An 18,577-nucleotide genomic window follows, 5' to 3' on the forward strand; every position below is an offset into this window, starting at 1 on the left:
TAACCCCGTTCCAGAAACCAAAACCGAACCCGAACGGATCGGATCCTCGGCGAAAAGAAGTCTTATTAAGTTGCCATTACCTTTGGGACGACTCAGGTAGGAAGTAGGGCGATCTATTCATATTCATAAGCCCATTGCCACTGCCATCAATAGCTCGTAAAAGTAAAAAGTGTGTGAAACCGGAGGGTGCCCGAGATCCCCGATTCCCCGATTCCGTTCGGGGTGGTTGCCCTTGTACTATATCTTCCTCGCCAGAGCCAGCAGCACACGTGTTCATCATTTGTTGCCTGTTGCTAGGCCGGAATACCCTAAATACCCACCCCACAGCCCAGAGTAGTCGACCCCTCTAAGCCTTTGTGGTAGTTTTGCCAAAAAAGCAACGAAATGAGATCACTGACAACTGGAAAGTCGAGAACTTGCGTAAAACTCTGGCCAGTCGTAGTGGTTGTTGTGGGCATTGTTGCTCTGTTGATCGTTGTCGTTGTCGGTGTGGTTGTAGTTGTTGCTCCCAGTGTCTCCTGTTGGTTGTTGGTGAGAAACTTTGCCGAACCGCCGCACATGCGCGTGTACTCCACTTACCCAAACGACCGAGAATCTTGCTCAAATTCAAGCCAAGAATCGTACGGAGACTCAGCCCATCACTGCAAAAAACTATAGGGGAATTTAACATGAATTAATTATAATATTTGAAAGTACAAATGTATATTTGTAAAACATTCTTTTGGTTTTTAAATCACTAACGGAGTGGTGGTACATAAGTCACTAGGGTTTTTGAAATCACTTAAAAATATTCCTAAAAGTATGCAGTATAAACAATAAATTCGTCTTTCGAACTGAAACTCTTGGTTTTCAGAATTCAAATGTATTGTTGCATACTTTTAGACATAAGGGCTTTCCAAACTGATTTCTCTGGCATCCTCGATACTTTTTAAATATCAGGAGATTACGTGTACATTTTTAAACATCTTTCTTTTATGAAATATTTCTTAGTATGTTATTCAATTTGAATAATTTAATATCTGAAAACAATGATATTTTTCAGTGACTTGTCGCTGAGTCAAAGTACTCCAAAAGTCCACCCAGATACAGCTACAGCCGAGCATTCAAGTGTGATGAATTTATGTACTCGTAGTCTCGAATTCGGATCGCGCTTAGAGAAGTTTTAGATAATTGCCTAATTATATGTGCGTTATGAATTCCATTTTCCATATCTTCAATTTAGGAATTGAAAAACTTTCGGTCGGGCCATGCGGGTTCTGCCAGGCGAAAAAAGAAAAACGCCACGAAATATAAATTGCTTAATTTGTGATAAGCATTTATGGTGGCCCAGTCCAAGTCGGTCTCCGTCGGATCAGGGCCATGTGAAAAGTGCAGCACTTTCACTATTTCCCCGTTTTCCCCGCCCGAAATCAAATTGAATTGCCGGTCATATGTGGGGTGGGCCTTCTCACAGAACTCAGAACACAGATGATTATCGGGCGTAAACAATAATGCGGAAAATTGGTTTTATTAAGATGGATAACCGAAATTTACATTTAATCTAACGAAGTAAATTCTATTCGTTCCATGCGTGTACACTGTGGCATGGGAAATTAAAGGAGTGTGGGAATTAAAAGTTAACAATACAATCCTTTTTACAAACATTGCAGTTACTTCAAAATAGTACTTGAATATTTTAGTTTTAGATCAACCATATGCAGTATTTCTGATTTTGTTGTATCTCTGTTAAGGCTCGAGTTACTCAAGTATGTAAGAGGCATTTCAAAGTCCGCAATCTTCAGGTCGCCCGCCCGACAAAATTCAAAAATACGAATTTAGCTTTCGGGCCAGACCCCCCGAAAACCTTAACCCCACCAGCCCAGCACCGCCGGAATCGTGATTCTCGGACTGAACTGATAATGCTGCGATGCCATAACCATAATGCTCGCCCCATAATGTCATATGTACGCAGATTGGATTGGATTGGGAGCTTGAGTGTGTGCCGTACTGCCTCTATGTAGACCAGACCGCACTATATTATGTACATAACTGTAGGAACGACCACTTCCACTTCGAGACTTCTCCGCGCCGTCTTTCTCTTTCCATTTCCATTTCTGTTTCCATTTCTGTTTCTGTGACTGTGCAAATTATTGTCGCTCACATAAAAATATTGCAGGCCAGCGCCATCCAGAGGCGAGCGATGACGGAAGTTCAACTAACTCATTTCCGGTTATGTGTCGGCCGGATCCTCAATTGTCCGTCTGTGTGTGTGCCTTAGTATGCCTGTGTAGTACGCCTTATATGGCATTCCTTATCGAGTGTGTTTTTCTGCGTTTGAGAATCGATCCGTTTCTTGATGATAAACGATTGTGTTGCCCAACGATGAGGATTGGTTGTAATAAAGACATTTTTATCAAATACCCAATATATAGCAGAGGTTTTCCACGTTTACCAGTTGCCCAATAGATCCATCTAACGATAATCAAAAACAACTGAAGATTGTGGAAATCCAATCTGGGTTAAAGCTCTAAAGCTTTCGATCCATTCATGCATTCCATTCATTCAGAACCGAAAGCAGGGGCACTTCATTGAGCGACTGGTAGCTGCGCAAATACATTCTTAATTAAGTTGTAAAAGAAACAAACTGAGGTCTTTTTCAAGGCGTATTGAGCACGTGCACTTTCGCCTATCATTTAAAGTTTGATAGGAATTTGGGTCACCAAATAGCGGATACCTACTTTTTTGACAACTTTAGGTTATTCGCATGGCTTGAAAATTCGGAATAGTCTCAAAAATCCATTCTTAGATTAAATTTAAATTCAAAAATTCAATTTTGAATAAATGTACCGTTAAAAGAGAAATGTAATGTAGAGAGATTGTCTACATGTAAATGTAGACAAGCCATTGCCAGTGTTACCGGAACGCGGAAAATAGTTTGGTCAAATACTTTACATAAAAATCGTTACCACTCGACAAAGTGGGCGGATGTGGCAGCGCCTGCGAGCGGCGCGGAGTGGCAACGCCGCGCCTTTGTTTACCTATTTTTCAGCGAAGAGAGCGAGGGAAGAGCACTTGCAAATTGCATAAACGGGCTTGGAATCGGAAGCCAAAGGTCAGCGGCGATAAGGATGCACTTCGAGGGCGACCCCGCCCGCCCGCAGACCCAGCCAGCCTGCAGCTAGCACTCGAATCGGAGTGACATTGGAGCACCCAACCTGCCGCTCGAAACTGATAAGAAGCACGACTCGGAGAAGCGAGAACAAGTTAAAAGCTAAATAGGCTATGTGGGGCTCTCCAAGCGCTCATTTGGCAAGCGACCGCGGATCAAAACAGACGTGCGAGGAAACAGCTGAGTGAGCGAGTGCGAGAAACGGGTTAGGAAGCGCTAGCGTTAACACTCAACGGTCAGCGATCTTTGGCATCAACATCTTCTCCATCTGCAATCCCCACGGAGGCCTCCGTTCAGCGGCATTTTAGGCAACGGCATCTAAATCGTTGAAGTCTCAAGGGCACGCACTGCCCGTCTGGCCAATCTGTATCTGAATCACCGCACGGGGCATCTCTACCATAATCACCTGTAAAACAGGTGAGTGAGGCGTTTTTTTTGCCAATGGCACGCCTGCAGAACGTTTTTGGTGACGTCAATGAGAATTCCGCGCTCGTGTGGCCTAATTTTGCGTGTTTTTCCCCTTCCCCGCCACAGGATGGCCCCACCCACCGTTCTGGTCACCGGAGGAGCCGGCTACATCGGCTCCCACACGGTCCTGGAGATGCTCAACGCGGGCTACAACGTCATCTGCGTGGACAACCTGTGCAACGCTTACAGCAGCGGGGCCAAGCTGCCGGAGGCCTTGAGCCGGGTGCAGGAGATCACCGGCAAGAAGGTCAACTTCTACCGCGTGGACATCACGGACCGGGAGCAAGTGCGCTCCGTCTTCCAGGAGGTGAGTTAGTGGCGACGGGCACGTCAGCAGTTCGGGGGTTCTACATGCGCACATAAGTGCCAACTGGATACCATTCAATCAGCCTTATCTGGCATGCGCGCTATCAGCTTTTTCTCGTTTGCGCTTGTTTGTTTGCTCAAGTGGTCGGGCACTTCCGACGAATCGACCCTGAGGGGAAGAGACCCACTTGGCGAGGTCGGCATCGACTTGGTGCGCTGGCATCCACATCCACAGTGGCTCCCGGGCACGTACGCTGCACTCTAAAATATGGGATGAGGTCAAAGAATTAGATTACCATGTTTACATGCACTCATTGCCATGGGAATTCGCTAATCTAGGCATGTTTTCACGTACTTAGTACACAAGATTCTCGCTAAAAGGGGGTTTTTCTTTAGCTGCAGTCAGTTTTCCATTTCAAAAAGGTTTATTTATACTTGTTGAAGCATTAAAAAAACATGTTATTGCCCAAACAGCCATGAAATATCTGTGAGCTTTGTGCGAGCCCAAAGCTTATGCTCATACTTAACGATTTTCATATTTTTAGACCAAAAGTTTAGGCGTCACAACGGAGTAAATGCATATATGTGTTTACGCGTACTGATTACTGAATAGATTTTGCAGCATTTGTCATAGTGGAATTCTTCCTAATCAACTCGGCTATTTATAAAATATTTATTTGCTATTCTATAACCTTCGTTGGGTCGTTGACAAACTAATTAACTATAATAAGTTGCAAAAATATTTAATGTATTATTACTAATCAATTATTTTTCCTGTACAGCACAAAATCGACATGGTGGCCCACTTTGCCGCCCTGAAGGCCGTTGGCGAGTCCTGCCGCATTCCCCTGCAGTACTACCACAACAACATGACCGGCACCAATGTCCTGCTGGAGGCGATGGCCGACAACAACGTGTTCAAGTTCGTGTACAGCTCCAGTGCCACCGTCTACGGAGAGCCCAAGTTTCTGCCCGTGACCGAGGAGCACCCCACGGGCAACTGCACATCGCCGTACGGCAAGACCAAATACTTCACCGAGGAGATTCTCAAGGATCTGTGCAAGTCAGACAAGGTGGGCTGTCCTTTTCCATCTCTGCTTTGGAATACCACTAACAATACCTCCTTAGCGTTGGGCCGTGGTCTCGCTGCGCTACTTCAACCCGGTGGGTGCCCACATCAGCGGGCGGATTGGCGAGGATCCGAACGGCGAGCCCAACAACTTGATGCCCTACATCGCCCAGGTGGCTGTGGGCCGGCGTCCCAGCCTGAGCGTCTACGGCAGCGACTTTCCCACGCACGACGGCACCGGAGTGCGCGACTACATCCACATCGTGGACCTGGCCGAGGGACATGTGCAGGCGCTGGACAAGCTGCGCAACATCGCGGAGACGGGCTTCTTCGCCTATAACTTGGGCACCGGCGTGGGCTACTCGGTGCTGGACATGGTGAAGGCGTTCGAGAAGGCCTCCGGCAAGAAGGTCAACTACACGCTGGTGGACCGACGCTCCGGGGATGTGGCCACCTGCTATGCGGACGCCTCGCTGGCGGCTCAGAAGCTGGGCTGGAAGGCCGTGCGGGGCATCGACAAGATGTGCGAGGACACGTGGCGTTGGCAGAGCCAAAACCCCAATGGATATGCCGACAAGTAGAGTAGTCTCCCCGTTCCTGCCCCTCTGCAAGTTCCTGATGATGGCTCAGGTAGCAATTTCTATTTGCCTCTAGTTGTGTATATTTCTTTCCAAATTTCGTCTAGTATCCCCTCTTTTCGATGTGTGCAAGTGTGTGTATGTAAATCCAAAGTACTTTGTAATTAAAAAAGGCTTTTAGCTGTTGTCATGTAATTTTCTGCCCATTGACGTTGTTTGGTGACCGCTGGTTGCAATTAAGGTCGCAGCCAAGGTAAGCACTGGGAGATTTCGCTTAGTAGTAGGGCAAGTTGGACCCGGGTAAACATATCTATAAAAGTCTGATCTTAATCTAAAGTGGCGAATCTAATATAACTAATCTAAACCCCCTTTAATAAGACATCTATTTCGCACATTTATTTAGCAAACATTTATTCAAATGCAATTTAACATTAAAAACTCAATTTTAAAACTTAGGTGATGCGCTTTCTTCGCACATATCTGCACAGTTAAAGTCATTTATCACAAGTATGTACTATGAATGTATGTTTGTTTCAACAACTCTGCGTTCGTCATTTGCTTCGGTTTGCTTTTTGGAATGGTCTGCACATATAAAAGTACAAAATTGTTTATATTCGAGTCTGATGTCTGCGGAACTGTTTGTTTATATCGGTATTTGGCAATCTGTTCTATGCTCGGGAGCTTGGCGATTCGTTCAACAAGTGATGGGAAGGCAGGGAAACCGAAATCGAAGTCAACAAGAAGCAATACTAGGTGCTACATTTACGGCTGGCTACATGTGTGTGCGATATGCATAAGTTATGAATATATATATATAATAAGGTATGTCTAAGTAGTCGGATAGGTTGCAAGGGCAAAGAGATCCTTGGCCAGGAGAGGCGGTGGAGGGTTAGTGTAAATGCCGCTTCAATACTGCTGGAGTCAGTGGAGACCCTGCTCCGAGGACCACTTATGTGGAGGTCACGCCCTTGCGAGCCACCAGCATGTTGAGTATGGGGTTTTTCCGGATGTAGCTCACTGCCTTTTTGTGCGTGACCATGGTGAAGTCGTAGCCATTGCACTGGAGGATCTTGTCGTGGATCCGCAGACCGGCTCGAGCGGCGGGACTGCCCTCGTGAACCTCGGTCACATAGATGCCCTGTTTTAGAAGAGGAATTACATTAAATAAACTGTGTGCCTTCAAGCCTCAGTTTCCCTAGCATCTTCTCACATAATCCGTGTATCCTTGGGGACTCTTCTTGTAGTCCTGGTCAATTCCCCCGCCGATCTTGAAGCCGCACTTGAGAATCTCGCGTCCCTCCTGGTCGTAGTCCTTCTCCTTGTGCAGCGTGATGGGAATCTGTGGATTGTAAGGTGGAGTACGAGTTGAAATATGAAAGTGGCTTCTATTTTTTTGTTTGCTCCAGCGACCCAATTTCACCAACACACACGCACAGGCCCGTGTGCGTGTGAGCCAGGTTTCAGTCATTCACAACTCACACTCAAACACTCCATCGCCGTGCCGGCCTGGTGCTGAAATGCCATTTTCGCCATGTCTGCCGATGTTTTGATTGACTGTGATTCGCTAAATTATAGTTAGTTTCTTTAAATCTCGTCAATTAGGTGTTAAAATCTCGCTGTCGCCCACAACAAACTCTGCTTCTTCCTCGCAGCCATTTATCGATGGCTTGGTTTCGATAGTTCGCAGCAGGGATGCGATTGTTATTGAACCGCTTCCCGCACTTTTTGAATTCAATTTCCCAGCAGAAACTTTATCCGTAATTCATTTTGAATTAGAATTATTATACTAATAATTTCAGATCAGGGAACATCTTTGAAGCTGTTAAACACAAAAACACCAAGTAAAAGTTTACCATTCCTTGTTGGCAATGTTTCGCAGTTTTATTTAAGTGTTAGTACATATCTAGAATCCGTAAGCCTAGGAGCGCCGCATGGCTAGCATAGTGTTGATCTCCCAGATGATGATCCGTGTCCTATCGATGATCTCGCGCAGCTGTCTATTCTTGAGCTTCACGGTCTCTATAAGTTCGTGGTTCTCCTGCAGGACTTTTCGGTACTCATCGCACTGCGACGGCTCGATTCTGGGTTCCGGCTCATCGCGGTAGGGGATCAGGCTCTCGGCGCTCATGTAATCCATACCGGCGTCGTTGCACTTCTCGTAGATGATGCGGACCCTCTTGAAGAGCAGCCTGATGGTGCGGAAGTACTCCTGCACCTTCTTCTCGGCGCTGTTGTCCCTGTGCGAAGTGGGCTGGATGTTCTTGAGGGAGGCGAAAACCTCCTGGAAGCGCGAGGCGATGTCCTGCACTGTTTCCTGGCCCAGACGGGAAAGCTGTACAATGTTGATCTCCTTGTGGGGATTTTGCTGGGAGATGGCGAGCATATTGTTGTTGCCCCCGGCGCCGCCAGGAGGAATTCCACCGCCACCGGGATTGAGTTGCTGCTGCTGCTGTTGGGGAATGTTTGGTTGCTGGGGCATATTTTGTTGGGGCTGCTGCTGCTGCTGTTGAGGCACCACGCCCCCTCCTCCTCCCATTCCCACTCCGCCGCCCATTCCCACTCCAACGCCCACTCCTTGCTGGGGCATTATCATCTGTTGCTGGTGCATCATCTGCTGCTGTTGCATTTGGTGTTGCGGCGACATGCCGGGCATTAGGCCGCCAGGACCTCCAGGTCCTTGGGGATTCATCTGCATGAGAAAATTGAATTGAGTTACAAGCCATACCATTTTTAAGGTCTTCGGGAGAACACACTTGCGATAGAATCCCGCTTAAAGCTAACAATGAATATAATCCTTACCATCATGCCCATTTGTTGTTGCTGCTGCTGGTGCTGCGGCGACATGTGCATCTGCTGCATATTGCCGTGCTGCATGCCGAATCCGCCCATGGGCATCATGTTGGGGCCACCGCCTCCTCCGCCGGCGCCCGCTGGTCCCTGGTTACCTTGATTTTGACCGTATTTCCACATTTTGCTTAATTCTTATAAAATAAACAAAATATATCGCACAACGATAGACCAACACAAGGAACGCTGCTATCGGTATCGCAAAACCAATCGAGAGTGTTGGGTAGCGCCGTCTAGATCAAGAGTTGCCAGACTGGCGCCAAAAAGTGCAAAAGTGACAGCTGAGCGGCGCGGCATTGGATTTGTGAAATTAAATTGGTTTTAAGCTTATTAAATGATTTAACAAGTTCTACAATGGTGCGCGACGACGATAATGGTTTCAGTGAATGGGTAAGGCTATATTGAAAGTGCAAAACACGTACCTTAACGCTCCTTTCCAGGGCGGCTACTTCGAGGCCAAGAAATCCAAATTGGAGGAGCAATTCGCAGCAGCCAGCGACCCATTTCGCAAGACCGACTTGTTTCAGGGAATTTCCATCTTTGTTAACGGCCTGACCAACCCGTCGGCAGATGAACTAAAGCGGATCATGATGGTGCACGGAGGGACCTTCCACCACTACGAACGGAGTCACACGACGTTTACAATCGCCTCCGTTGTGCCGGATGTCAAGGTCAGGAACATGAATCTTAGCAAGTACATCAGCGCCAAGTGGGTGGTGGATTGCCTGGAGAACGGGAAGATATTGGACTACAAGCCATATTTGCTGTACACCAACCAGAAAACCTCGCAGCCCAGGCTCAACTTTGGAAAAACCAGCAGCAGCAGTGTAAATGAGAGCAAAATGGAGGTGGATCCCCCCAAGGATGAACTGCAAACAAATCTGGGAGGGATTCTGAAGGAGCTGCAGCAGGCGGTGGCCACATCGCCGGAAAAGGAGGCCAGTCTGTCCGAGTCCAAGATCACCAACTTATCCACCACGTCGAATACTTCCACTGCTGCCCGTACCGCCTCAGATCCAAACTTTCTCAGTGAGTTCTACAAGAACTCCCGACTGCACCACATCGCTACCCTGGGAGCTGGCTTCAAGCAATATGTCTGTCAGTTGCGTCAGGATCATGGCTCCAAGGGTTTTCCAAAAAGGGAGCTTCTACAGTCCCTCGAGAAATGCCAACGCATCGGTTCTGATCGCTATGTAATGCACATCGACATGGACTGCTTCTTTGTCTCCGTGGGCTTGAGATCCCGTCCTGAGCTCCGAGGATGGCCCATTGCAGTGACCCATTCGAAAGGGGCCAGTGCAGCCACCGATGTGCCCGTGCACCCGCAGGCGGACAGAAAGGTCGAAATGGAGCTCTTCGCCCAGCGCTTTGAGAAACACTTGCACGATGGAGACAAGGCGGAAAAAGTGCGCTCGGGCTTTGACAAGAAGATGTCGCTCTCGGAGATCGCTTCCTGCAGTTACGAGGCTCGCGCAAAGGGCATCCGCAATGGCATGTTCGTGGGCCAGGCCCTGAAGCTCTGTCCGGAGCTTAAGACGATCCCATACGATTTCGAAGGCTACAAGGAGGTGGCCAGTACCCTGTACGACACAGTGGCTCAGTATACATTGAACATCGAGGCTGTGAGTTGCGACGAGATGTTCGTGGAACTAACCGATGTGGTAAACGACCTAAACGTGGACGTGATGGCTTTCGTCGGGCATCTAAGGCAGGAGGTGCACACCAAGACGGGATGCCCGTGTTCAGCGGGAGTGGCAGGCAATAAGTGGGTAGTGAATTACTGTTTAAAAAATGTTAAATAAAAACGCGCATCCTTTTAGATTGCTGGCCCGCATGGCCACCAAGGAGGCCAAGCCGAACGGCCAGTTCTTGCTAGATTCCAAGCAGGACATATTGGCCTATATGGCGCCCATGGCTCTGGAATCACTGCCAGGAGTGGGCAGCAGCATGAGCTACAAACTCAAGCAGGCGGGGCTGCATAATTGTGAAGACGTTCAAAACACTTCGGTGGAGAAGCTGGAATCGGTGCTGGGCAAAAAGCTCGGTCAGAATTTATTCCAGAACTGCAGAGGAATTGATGACCGTCCCTTGGCCTATGAGCAGGTTGGCCTGGGCACTGCTTTTGTGTAATCATATTTATATTGAAGCAAATTACTTTCCTTTTAGACCCGCAAAACGGTTTCTGCCGAGATGAACTTTGGCATTCGCTTCACAAATTCGGCCGAGTGTGAACAATTTCTACGGCAGCTCAGCGACGAGGTTACCAAGCGTCTGATTGAGATCAAGCGCAAGGCGAAGTCCATTAATCTAAAGATCATGGTGCGTGCTGCCGAGGCGCCAGTCGAAACCTCCAAGTACATGGGCCACGGAGTCTGCGATACCATCAACAAGTCCTCAATGATTAAGCATGCCACGGATGATGTGAATGTAATCACGTCGCAAGTCCTCAACCTAATGAAAGAAGCTGATCTCCCGCCCCACGAGCTGCGTGGTATTGGCATACACCTGACCAAGCTGGAGGATGCCAACGAAGTTCGGAAGGACAACGTCCTCAAGCAGATGTTTGTCAAGTTGTCAGAGATGAAGAAAGGTATTCAATTCCATTGTACTCTGCCTAGCGAAGGGTTATACTAATATACGGCCTACATTACCTTTAGATAAACCTGTGGTGGAGAAACCATCTGCTGAACCTAAACCAATACCCCGGGAACTCACTAATGTGATGACCATGTTGACGGCGGCTACAGTGGGCAGAAAGTCGTTAAACGATGATAAAGGTTTTCAACCTTCTGCAGATAAGCCACCAGTGGATGAAGTCAAGCCCCGGGAGTCCAGGAACGTGATGACCATGCTCACGGCAGCAGCGGCGGGGAAGAAAACGCTAAATGGGGATAAAGTTCGAAATGATCCTGCTAAGCCCAGTAATCCTGAGTTTGATGAGGATATTCTGGCTCAGCTGCCGGAGGATATACGCCTCGAGGTGCTTGCCCATAAGGATGAGTATCTGGAATTGGATGAACATGCTGTCAAAAAAGCAGTACCTTTCCAATTTGTGTCGCCTTCATCACCGCCTTTGATGAAACGCAGCCGTTCACCCAATGTGAGTCCCCTAAGCGCCAGCGATCTTAAACCTTCTACTTCCCGGGCAGCTGTGGCACGTATGCGAAAGCGTAAGGATCATAAGGAACAGGCGCATTGCATCCAACCAGATCAGGTTGTGGCAGACTATATCGGTTCACTGGCCAAGTACATGCATCCCACAATTCTGGAGTACATTTCCCGGCCCGAGAACGAAGTGCCCGACATCCTGATGGGGCCCAACTACAAGAGCATGCTGAACGAATGGGTCAGCCGCGAGGAGGTGCCCAAGCCAACCGACGTTGAGATTATCCACCAGCAGATCTCTAAAATGATCAGGAGTGATAAGCTGAATCACATGTACGATGTAATGAAGTACTTGTGCCGGTATTTACCTAATCTTATGCTTATGTATTCATTTCCGTAATCAATTTAATTGTCCTTTATATGCAGCATTATAAACATGAAGCGCAGCAGCTCCTGTTGCTGGCACCTGGCCTATAAGCACATCGAGGAGGATATTCAGCACCAGATGCTGGAGATTGAGGGCTACAACCTTTGCTTCATCGAAAACATTCGCTGCATTAAGTGCATGTAATTTGTTGTGGAAAATGTGATACATTTGGTTCCTTATTGTTCTTTAAAGAGCAGAAGTATTAGCTTTAAAAAATGTAAGAGGGGTAACCTTTTCAGGCTTTCTTCGGATAATGAAGTGATGTCATGTGCCTTTTTATTTTACCATTCATTTGAGCCAAAAGAAACTATTTGGATTGAATCCATAATATTTAATTTCCGAATGGAACGGTTATTATTTTTAATAAATGTTATTAAACATACAATTAATGTTGTTATTTTCCATACTTTTATCTATATAAAACGGAAAAGAAATGCCATCGAATCATTTACAACTGCAGGTAGCAATTAATGTTGCAAGTGCAGTAAATAATGTGGATCTGGAACGACGGCGTTGATAACTTCATACATAAAGGGCAGAGCCCCATCTTTGGCCTAAACCAAACGCCCCGGTGGCTCTTTCCCAGCGAAGCCGGGCCACTCAAGACAAATAGGCCAGGCGGGCACACACCTGGCGGAACTGGCAAGTCATAATTTGCACTTTAATGAAAGCGGCATCGACTCGGCTCGAACAGGTTAGTGTTGAACAGTTCTCTAAAGTCACTGCAGTTAATCGCTGCGACGGCTGTAATATGTAATTGATTCGCATGCGGCATGCCTACACTGAAAAAAAAGTGTCCTTAGTCCAGAAAATATATAGAATTTATTTTAAAATGAACTGTTCTTAAAATGCAGAAAATTACAATATTAACTATTTTGAAATTCTAAAAACTTGTTTTCTTTTAATGGGGAGCTAGGTGAGTTACGGACTAACTCGATTTTATCTTGAGTGTACCCCATGAACAGTCCCGATTCCCATTCCCAATCTGAGCCCATCCCATCCGCAGCCCCATGACAAACCATAACAATTACAGTGCCGATGCCAGGAAGCCAGAGGTGGAAAATATCTGGGAGTACACCTAGGTACAAATAATTAGCAATATTTTATGGGGGACCGAAATATAACTTAAGATTTTATACACCATTTTTAAAGGTGGTTCGAAAATGTAGAAGTTCTTAATCTATTCAGAAATGGAGACAATTATTTTCAACTCTCGTTGAAAACCTCTAAAAATGTTTAAAAAAAGGAGTATTTTTTTTAATTACGTTGTTTACTTAAAAAAAATCATTTGTTATTTTTATATAAGGTGAGCATATGCACTTTTTTATTTAGCTTTTTTTATTGTACCCCACCTGGGTAAAATTTCGCACACTGCCCACCTCTGAAGGCCACCCCACATCGGATGGCAGCTGGAGCTCAAGATGGAGCAGATGTTGCCCGGTAATTAAAAATAGTCAAGCTGCATTTCTGGCTCAGCATCCGGTGGCGATGAGGCGATGTGGCTGGTGTCTCTGAGGCTGTGGGATGGGGATTGGGGATTGGGGATTGGGGATTGGGATGGGACGAAATGGGCTGGACCCGGCTGGCGGGATTTACATGAGCTACGCTTTGTCTGATTTAATTATGTGCGCAAAAGGCGTCGTTGTTTCATAAATTTTATGCATCCTGTCGTCGCGGAACTCGGTAGCAGTAGCAGCACCATGCGGCTCCACTGCAACTTGCCCCATGATGTGGTCGAGTTATCTCCAGTTGGGCCCAAACCAGATGCAAATGTTGTCAGGCTTTGATAGACTTGTTGGCTGCCAACGCGATTTGTCAACGACTCCACGCGGCTGGTTTGGAATGGTTCCACGATTCCTGGGAGTGCTGACTATTTATACATGGACTTATTGGTTTTTTCTTCTTATTTAACCATAAATATTTTTTTTTAATATCAATACTTTTTAGATTATCATTCCTTTATATTTTTTACATTCAGCTCAGTATATTAAAAAATAATGAAGAATAAAAATAAGATCTTGATATTTAGAAAAACTGAGTATGGCTTGTATTTTTCGGGACATATACAAATACTTCGTAGTTCTGACGGCTGTCTTTCTTCCTGAGTGATAAGTGAGTGCGAGTGGCCAGTAGCAACATGAGGCCCAAGTCGGAGTCGCAGCGTGCTGCCAGGTTTATTCCCACGCTCGTGGAGTCAGTTAAACAGCCAAACAACCCAACAACAGAAGCTGCCGGAGCAGCTGGAAACTGTCAACATTATCGGACGTGACTCTGCGACAAGATCACTGCCAGAGCATTACTATATGCCACTATGCGATCCTATGAGCCCTATGCCAAAGACGTTGCCCACATGTACATGGGCTTATGGCGGGTCTCTCGAGGATTGGAGGAGGCTCAGATGCCGATAGTGCCCGAGGTTGCTGCGGTTTCGGCTGCTACCAAATAAGTCGAGGCAGACGATTCGGACTTAGCCGCCAAAGTAGCAGCCGAGGTTGCGGCTGGGTCTATGCAAAACTTCTAGCCAATTAACTTGGCCGCCGGCAGAGGCAGAGGAGGATGAGGATGAGGCGGAGAGATCCGAGACCCAAGTCCGTTCCTGGTGCTGTGCCTTATGATTAGAATCGTCGACAGCAGGCCGCCAAACGGGCACGGCGGCAACAGCAACATAACAACAGCAACATCGACTGCAGCAGCATCAGCAACTGCAACAGCAGCAACCAAAGCTAATGAACCATGTTGCCGCTGATGAACCCAAACTGATTAATGATGCCTGGGCTGGCGTGGAGTGGAGTGGGGCAGCAGTTGCCACTGCCACTGCAAAATCCGATGGGGTTACACTCCCGAATCCCATATTCCGAAAACCCCGCCAAAAGTCCCTGGGGCCCAGCTAACAACATAACTAGTTCAGTGGTGGGCTTAGGGTTACCAGCAAGAGCACAGAGAGAAATTATGGTGGTGTTATATTTGATGGGAACATTCATACCTTAATATATAATAGTATAATAGTAAAATAGTGTACTAGTTCTTAATCCATCCTCTTAAGAATGATAGTTATGGCTAGATTTAAAGACTTCTTAAAACTTCTATTAGTTCTTTTATAAAAATAAAAAAGATAAAATGATTTCTTAAACATACTCTTAGGAATGACAATTTTAGCAAAATTTGTAGACTTCATTAAACTTTTTTTTTAGTTTTTGGCTACCCTATTTTGATGATCCTAGATCGCCTCACTTTTTAAACGTGCAGGCGAAGATGTCCAGTCAATTTTCGGCCAGCTGAGTAAGGAGCTGACAAGACCTGGCAAAGGCACAGGCACAGGCTCAGGCGAAGACGAAGGCTGTGGCAATGGCGATGCGATGCCCAATGGCCATGGCCGAAACAAAGGCCGCGCAGGCGCACCTGAGAATGTTGATAGCCCCAGCCCCATGGATCCCAGCCGCCGGAGTGGGAGTGGAGGTGAGATGGGATGGCCAGAAAGGGAGCGAGGGGGGAGAACCCGCTCGAGTCCAATTGCAAGTCGTTTTTTATGCCACTCAAGCGGCGACAACAGGGATTGCAACAAGGGTCTTGCAGATCCCGAGTGGAGTGGGCAACCTGGCCCAAAGCTCGTTTGCGGCCGGGACGGGCCCTTTATCACATGCGCACATCATTTACTTGAAAAGGAGACAGGGACGCAGCGGCAGCGCACTTCAGCAATTGCCTTTAAAGTGTTTGCGTCGTGACAAAATCAATGTTGGCCGTCTGTTGCTGCTGTTGCTGAGGTTGCTGCTGCAATGTTGCTGCTGCTGCTGCAACAGCTGAAGCTCTGACAGCCTCCTCGCGGACAGTGATTCATGGTTTATTAAGCGCATTATGCCGCAGGACACTTTGAAGTTTCCAGAAGAGGAGGAGCTGCTGCACGTGTTTCCAGGCCCTTAAAAATGCGGCAATTGTGGTCTGGCCTTTGCCAAGGCACAAGAAAACGTTGGCTTTGGGATGTTCTCTATGTGGCTGCCGTTTCCAAGGGCCGGCAATTGATTACTTAACGTGTTTTATGCGTACGGCGAGTTATGTGCCGACTGCCGCGTTAATTTGCCTCCCCGTCTGCGGCCTTGGTCCGCTGGCCAACCTAAAACCAAACGTCCAAACAAATTGCCGCTCGGCAGGCGCTGGCCGTAAATCAGCGCAGCAGTCCAAACACATCAGCAGCATCAATGGCCAATGGCCAATGGCCCACTGGACATGCGTTCCCAGATTGAGCTCCATGGCTTCCCAGGCCAGAAGAGACTCGCAGAAATCACGAAACCCTCCAGCTGCAGACACCCACATGAGGCGAGACCAATTTCAAACGGGGCGGTGCGAAAATCACTTCAAACGATAAGCCAGTTTGTGGAAAACTCAGAGGTGATGGCGTGAGGACACTGGAGTCCGTCGTTATATAATCTGAAAAAGGTTAACTAAGTGCAGTCACATTATTTTGGGGTTTTCTTAAGCAGAAAATTTATTTAATGTTTATTATTAGTTATATATTGTTTAATAAGTAAATTAAGAAATGCATTAAATTTAAACCAAAAATGTAAAGCTGTTATACTTTGTTTTTTGAAATATTTTCTGTTTTCCTTATGATTTTTTACATAAAGGCTAAGTACATTCACTTATTTTAATTGACCGCCAATAACCTTATTAAATGTGATTAAAGCGAAAGCTTTTAAAAGAATATTGTACTTACATTCTGCGACTCTGCAATAATAGCTCAATTCCGAGTCTACAAGCTAATAGCTCAATTTGCCCCGTGTCACGCGACTTTTCTCGGCTGTGAGCCACACGGCGCATGCGCAACGCTCGCATGTGCAAATGGAATTAATTATGCGCCGCGTAAACAAATACAAAACGAATGGAAATTGAGTGCGAGATGAATTGCCAGTCGGAGATGTTGGCGGACGATAAGGAGTATAAACTCGGCTCTGATTTATGCTGGGGTTGCTGTTGTTGCCGGCATTACGTATGCCAAAAATATGCAAATTGGCAATTGGAAGTGTGAAAACAGCCAGTGGCAACAGCCCAGCAGCAGCAGCAACACACCAGCAGCAGGCGCAGCAGCAACAGCAACATCTGCGACAGCAGCAACTTCCCCCCTGCAATATGCAACACTTATGTGTATGTGCACTTGCCATTAGAATGCCGACGCCGCCAATCGAAGCGTCAGAAATAAATTACAAAATCGTGTAAAGTGCAAACTGGACTCGGACATGGATGGTGGTTTCTTTTTTGCCATTTTCTGCGCTGCATTTTGTCTTTTGACGTTTCGCCTGGTTCTCTAATCGCCTTTATGGCCACATAAATCTTGGCTAAAATTTGCCGTTGCCCGCCAATGGATTTCCTTTATTTATTTATATGTTTTTCATCTGATTTTTCGCCTTTTCAATTGAGCTGCAGTGCAAACTGGTCCACGCTTTGATTTATTTCAGTTCCTCGGCGGCAGCAGAGATAAAATTCTGCGCGCTTTCACGCATTTTTAATTACTCCCCCTTCTTATGTGGTGGATATATCGCGTATATATCCGATCTTTGGCGAGCGATAATGCCATGTCGTGTGCAGCCGGCCAAATGTAATTGAATCGCTCTACCTGGGAACTATGCTAAGCACGACCCCGCCCCCTTTTCAGTATTTCAGGGGCGGCGATGGGGTGGCAAGGGGTCAATCGCCCAGCTGTTGATGGCAGCTGACAGGTGCAATAGCTCTCTGTCATTCCAAGAGTTCAGGTTGACTCCCTATATGGCCACATTGCTCTATGGCCAGGCGTATGACATTAATCGCGGCATTACATCAGCTCGGATATAACTGATTTTTCTTCGATTCTGTGGGCCATGCTAATGACTACACGAATCGTTTAGAGATCTTTCATTCTTGAGGGACTTCTGGTTATGAATTGCTAATAAAATCGCTATAAATGGTTAAATTTGTTTCAACATCACTGGTGTACATCTCTCAATAAAATCATTGATAAACAAAGGTTTCAATAAAATAACAGAGCGAGAGGATAATGTAACGAATCTTGATGTTCCGGTGTTTAAAAGTTAATAATTAAGTAAGCCCTTTTAGTAAAATTAAGGTGAAATTTTAAGGTGATTATAGGTAGTAACCTAAAATAATTCCACAGTCATTATTCCTATTAAACTTCCTGTGGGATAGGATAGCCCAATCAATCACAGTTAACACGCCCGCTACCGTTGCAATTACGATTATCCTCCATCCACCCACCGTGATTTAAAATGGCTAAAACCCAGAGCGCTCGGAATAATCACAGCGGCATTTAGTCATACCAAACGCTACATAAACTGACAGTCTATTTGTTTTATGTCAGGCAGCGGCCGTTGCCATTCGCCGTTCGAGATTGCAACTGTTGCTCCGGTGCAGCAGCAGCAACTGCAGCAGCAACAACTGCAACTGTTGCCGCTGACACGCCTGCAATTGCGCCGATATGAATCACACGCCGCGACGGAGAGTCGGCATTATCTAGATAAATAATTATTCAACTTAAATCGAAATCGTAATGAATTTTTCGCAGTTCTCCTCCGGTTTTTCTCATTTTTTTCCCATTTTCGCGGGAGTGTCAAAGTGACGGCGTGCATTGTCAGTGGTTCGTTAGC

General features: G+C 46.5%; 4 protein-coding genes across 4 annotated transcripts; 2 read left to right on the forward strand and 2 right to left on the reverse strand.

Moving 5' to 3' along the window:
* Positions 1-3,052: 3,052 nt before the first annotated feature.
* Gale (UDP-galactose 4'-epimerase) lies at positions 3,053-5,764 on the forward strand. Its single transcript, XM_017079274.4, has 4 exons — positions 3,053-3,565; positions 3,683-3,923; positions 4,705-4,995; positions 5,051-5,764. Exons 2-4 carry the CDS (start codon positions 3,684-3,686, stop codon positions 5,570-5,572), a joined length of 1,053 nt encoding a protein of 350 aa, XP_016934763.2. The 5' UTR covers positions 3,053-3,565; position 3,683; the 3' UTR covers positions 5,573-5,764.
* A 190-nt stretch (positions 5,765-5,954) lies between these two features.
* Positions 5,955-7,227, reverse strand: LOC108013417 (tax1-binding protein 3 homolog). Its single transcript, XM_017079275.4, has 3 exons — positions 7,049-7,227; positions 6,780-6,908; positions 5,955-6,707 (listed from the first exon to the last, which is right to left on the reverse strand). Exons 1-3 carry the CDS (start codon positions 7,100-7,102, stop codon positions 6,519-6,521), a joined length of 372 nt encoding a protein of 123 aa, XP_016934764.1. The 5' UTR covers positions 7,103-7,227; the 3' UTR covers positions 5,955-6,518.
* A 197-nt stretch (positions 7,228-7,424) lies between these two features.
* Positions 7,425-8,607, reverse strand: MED30 (Mediator complex subunit 30). The gene is made up of 2 exons (XM_017077939.4): positions 8,369-8,607; positions 7,425-8,258 (listed from the first exon to the last, which is right to left on the reverse strand). Exons 1-2 carry the CDS (start codon positions 8,537-8,539, stop codon positions 7,488-7,490), a joined length of 942 nt encoding a protein of 313 aa, XP_016933428.1. The 5' UTR covers positions 8,540-8,607; the 3' UTR covers positions 7,425-7,487.
* Positions 8,608-8,648: 41 nt separating this feature from the next.
* Rev1 (Rev1 DNA directed polymerase) lies at positions 8,649-12,333 on the forward strand. Its single transcript, XM_017079504.4, has 6 exons — positions 8,649-8,806; positions 8,857-10,181; positions 10,237-10,519; positions 10,583-11,006; positions 11,074-11,881; positions 11,948-12,333. The coding sequence occupies exons 1-6, from the start codon at positions 8,771-8,773 to the stop codon at positions 12,090-12,092; spliced, it is 3,021 nt and encodes a 1,006-aa protein (XP_016934993.3). The 5' UTR covers positions 8,649-8,770; the 3' UTR covers positions 12,093-12,333.
* Positions 12,334-18,577: the final 6,244 nt, after the last annotated feature.

The sequence above is a fragment of the Drosophila suzukii genome, chromosome 3 (assembly GCF_043229965.1).
Source record: "Drosophila suzukii chromosome 3, CBGP_Dsuzu_IsoJpt1.0, whole genome shotgun sequence".
In the NCBI taxonomy this organism is placed as follows: domain Eukaryota; kingdom Metazoa; phylum Arthropoda; class Insecta; order Diptera; family Drosophilidae; genus Drosophila; species Drosophila suzukii.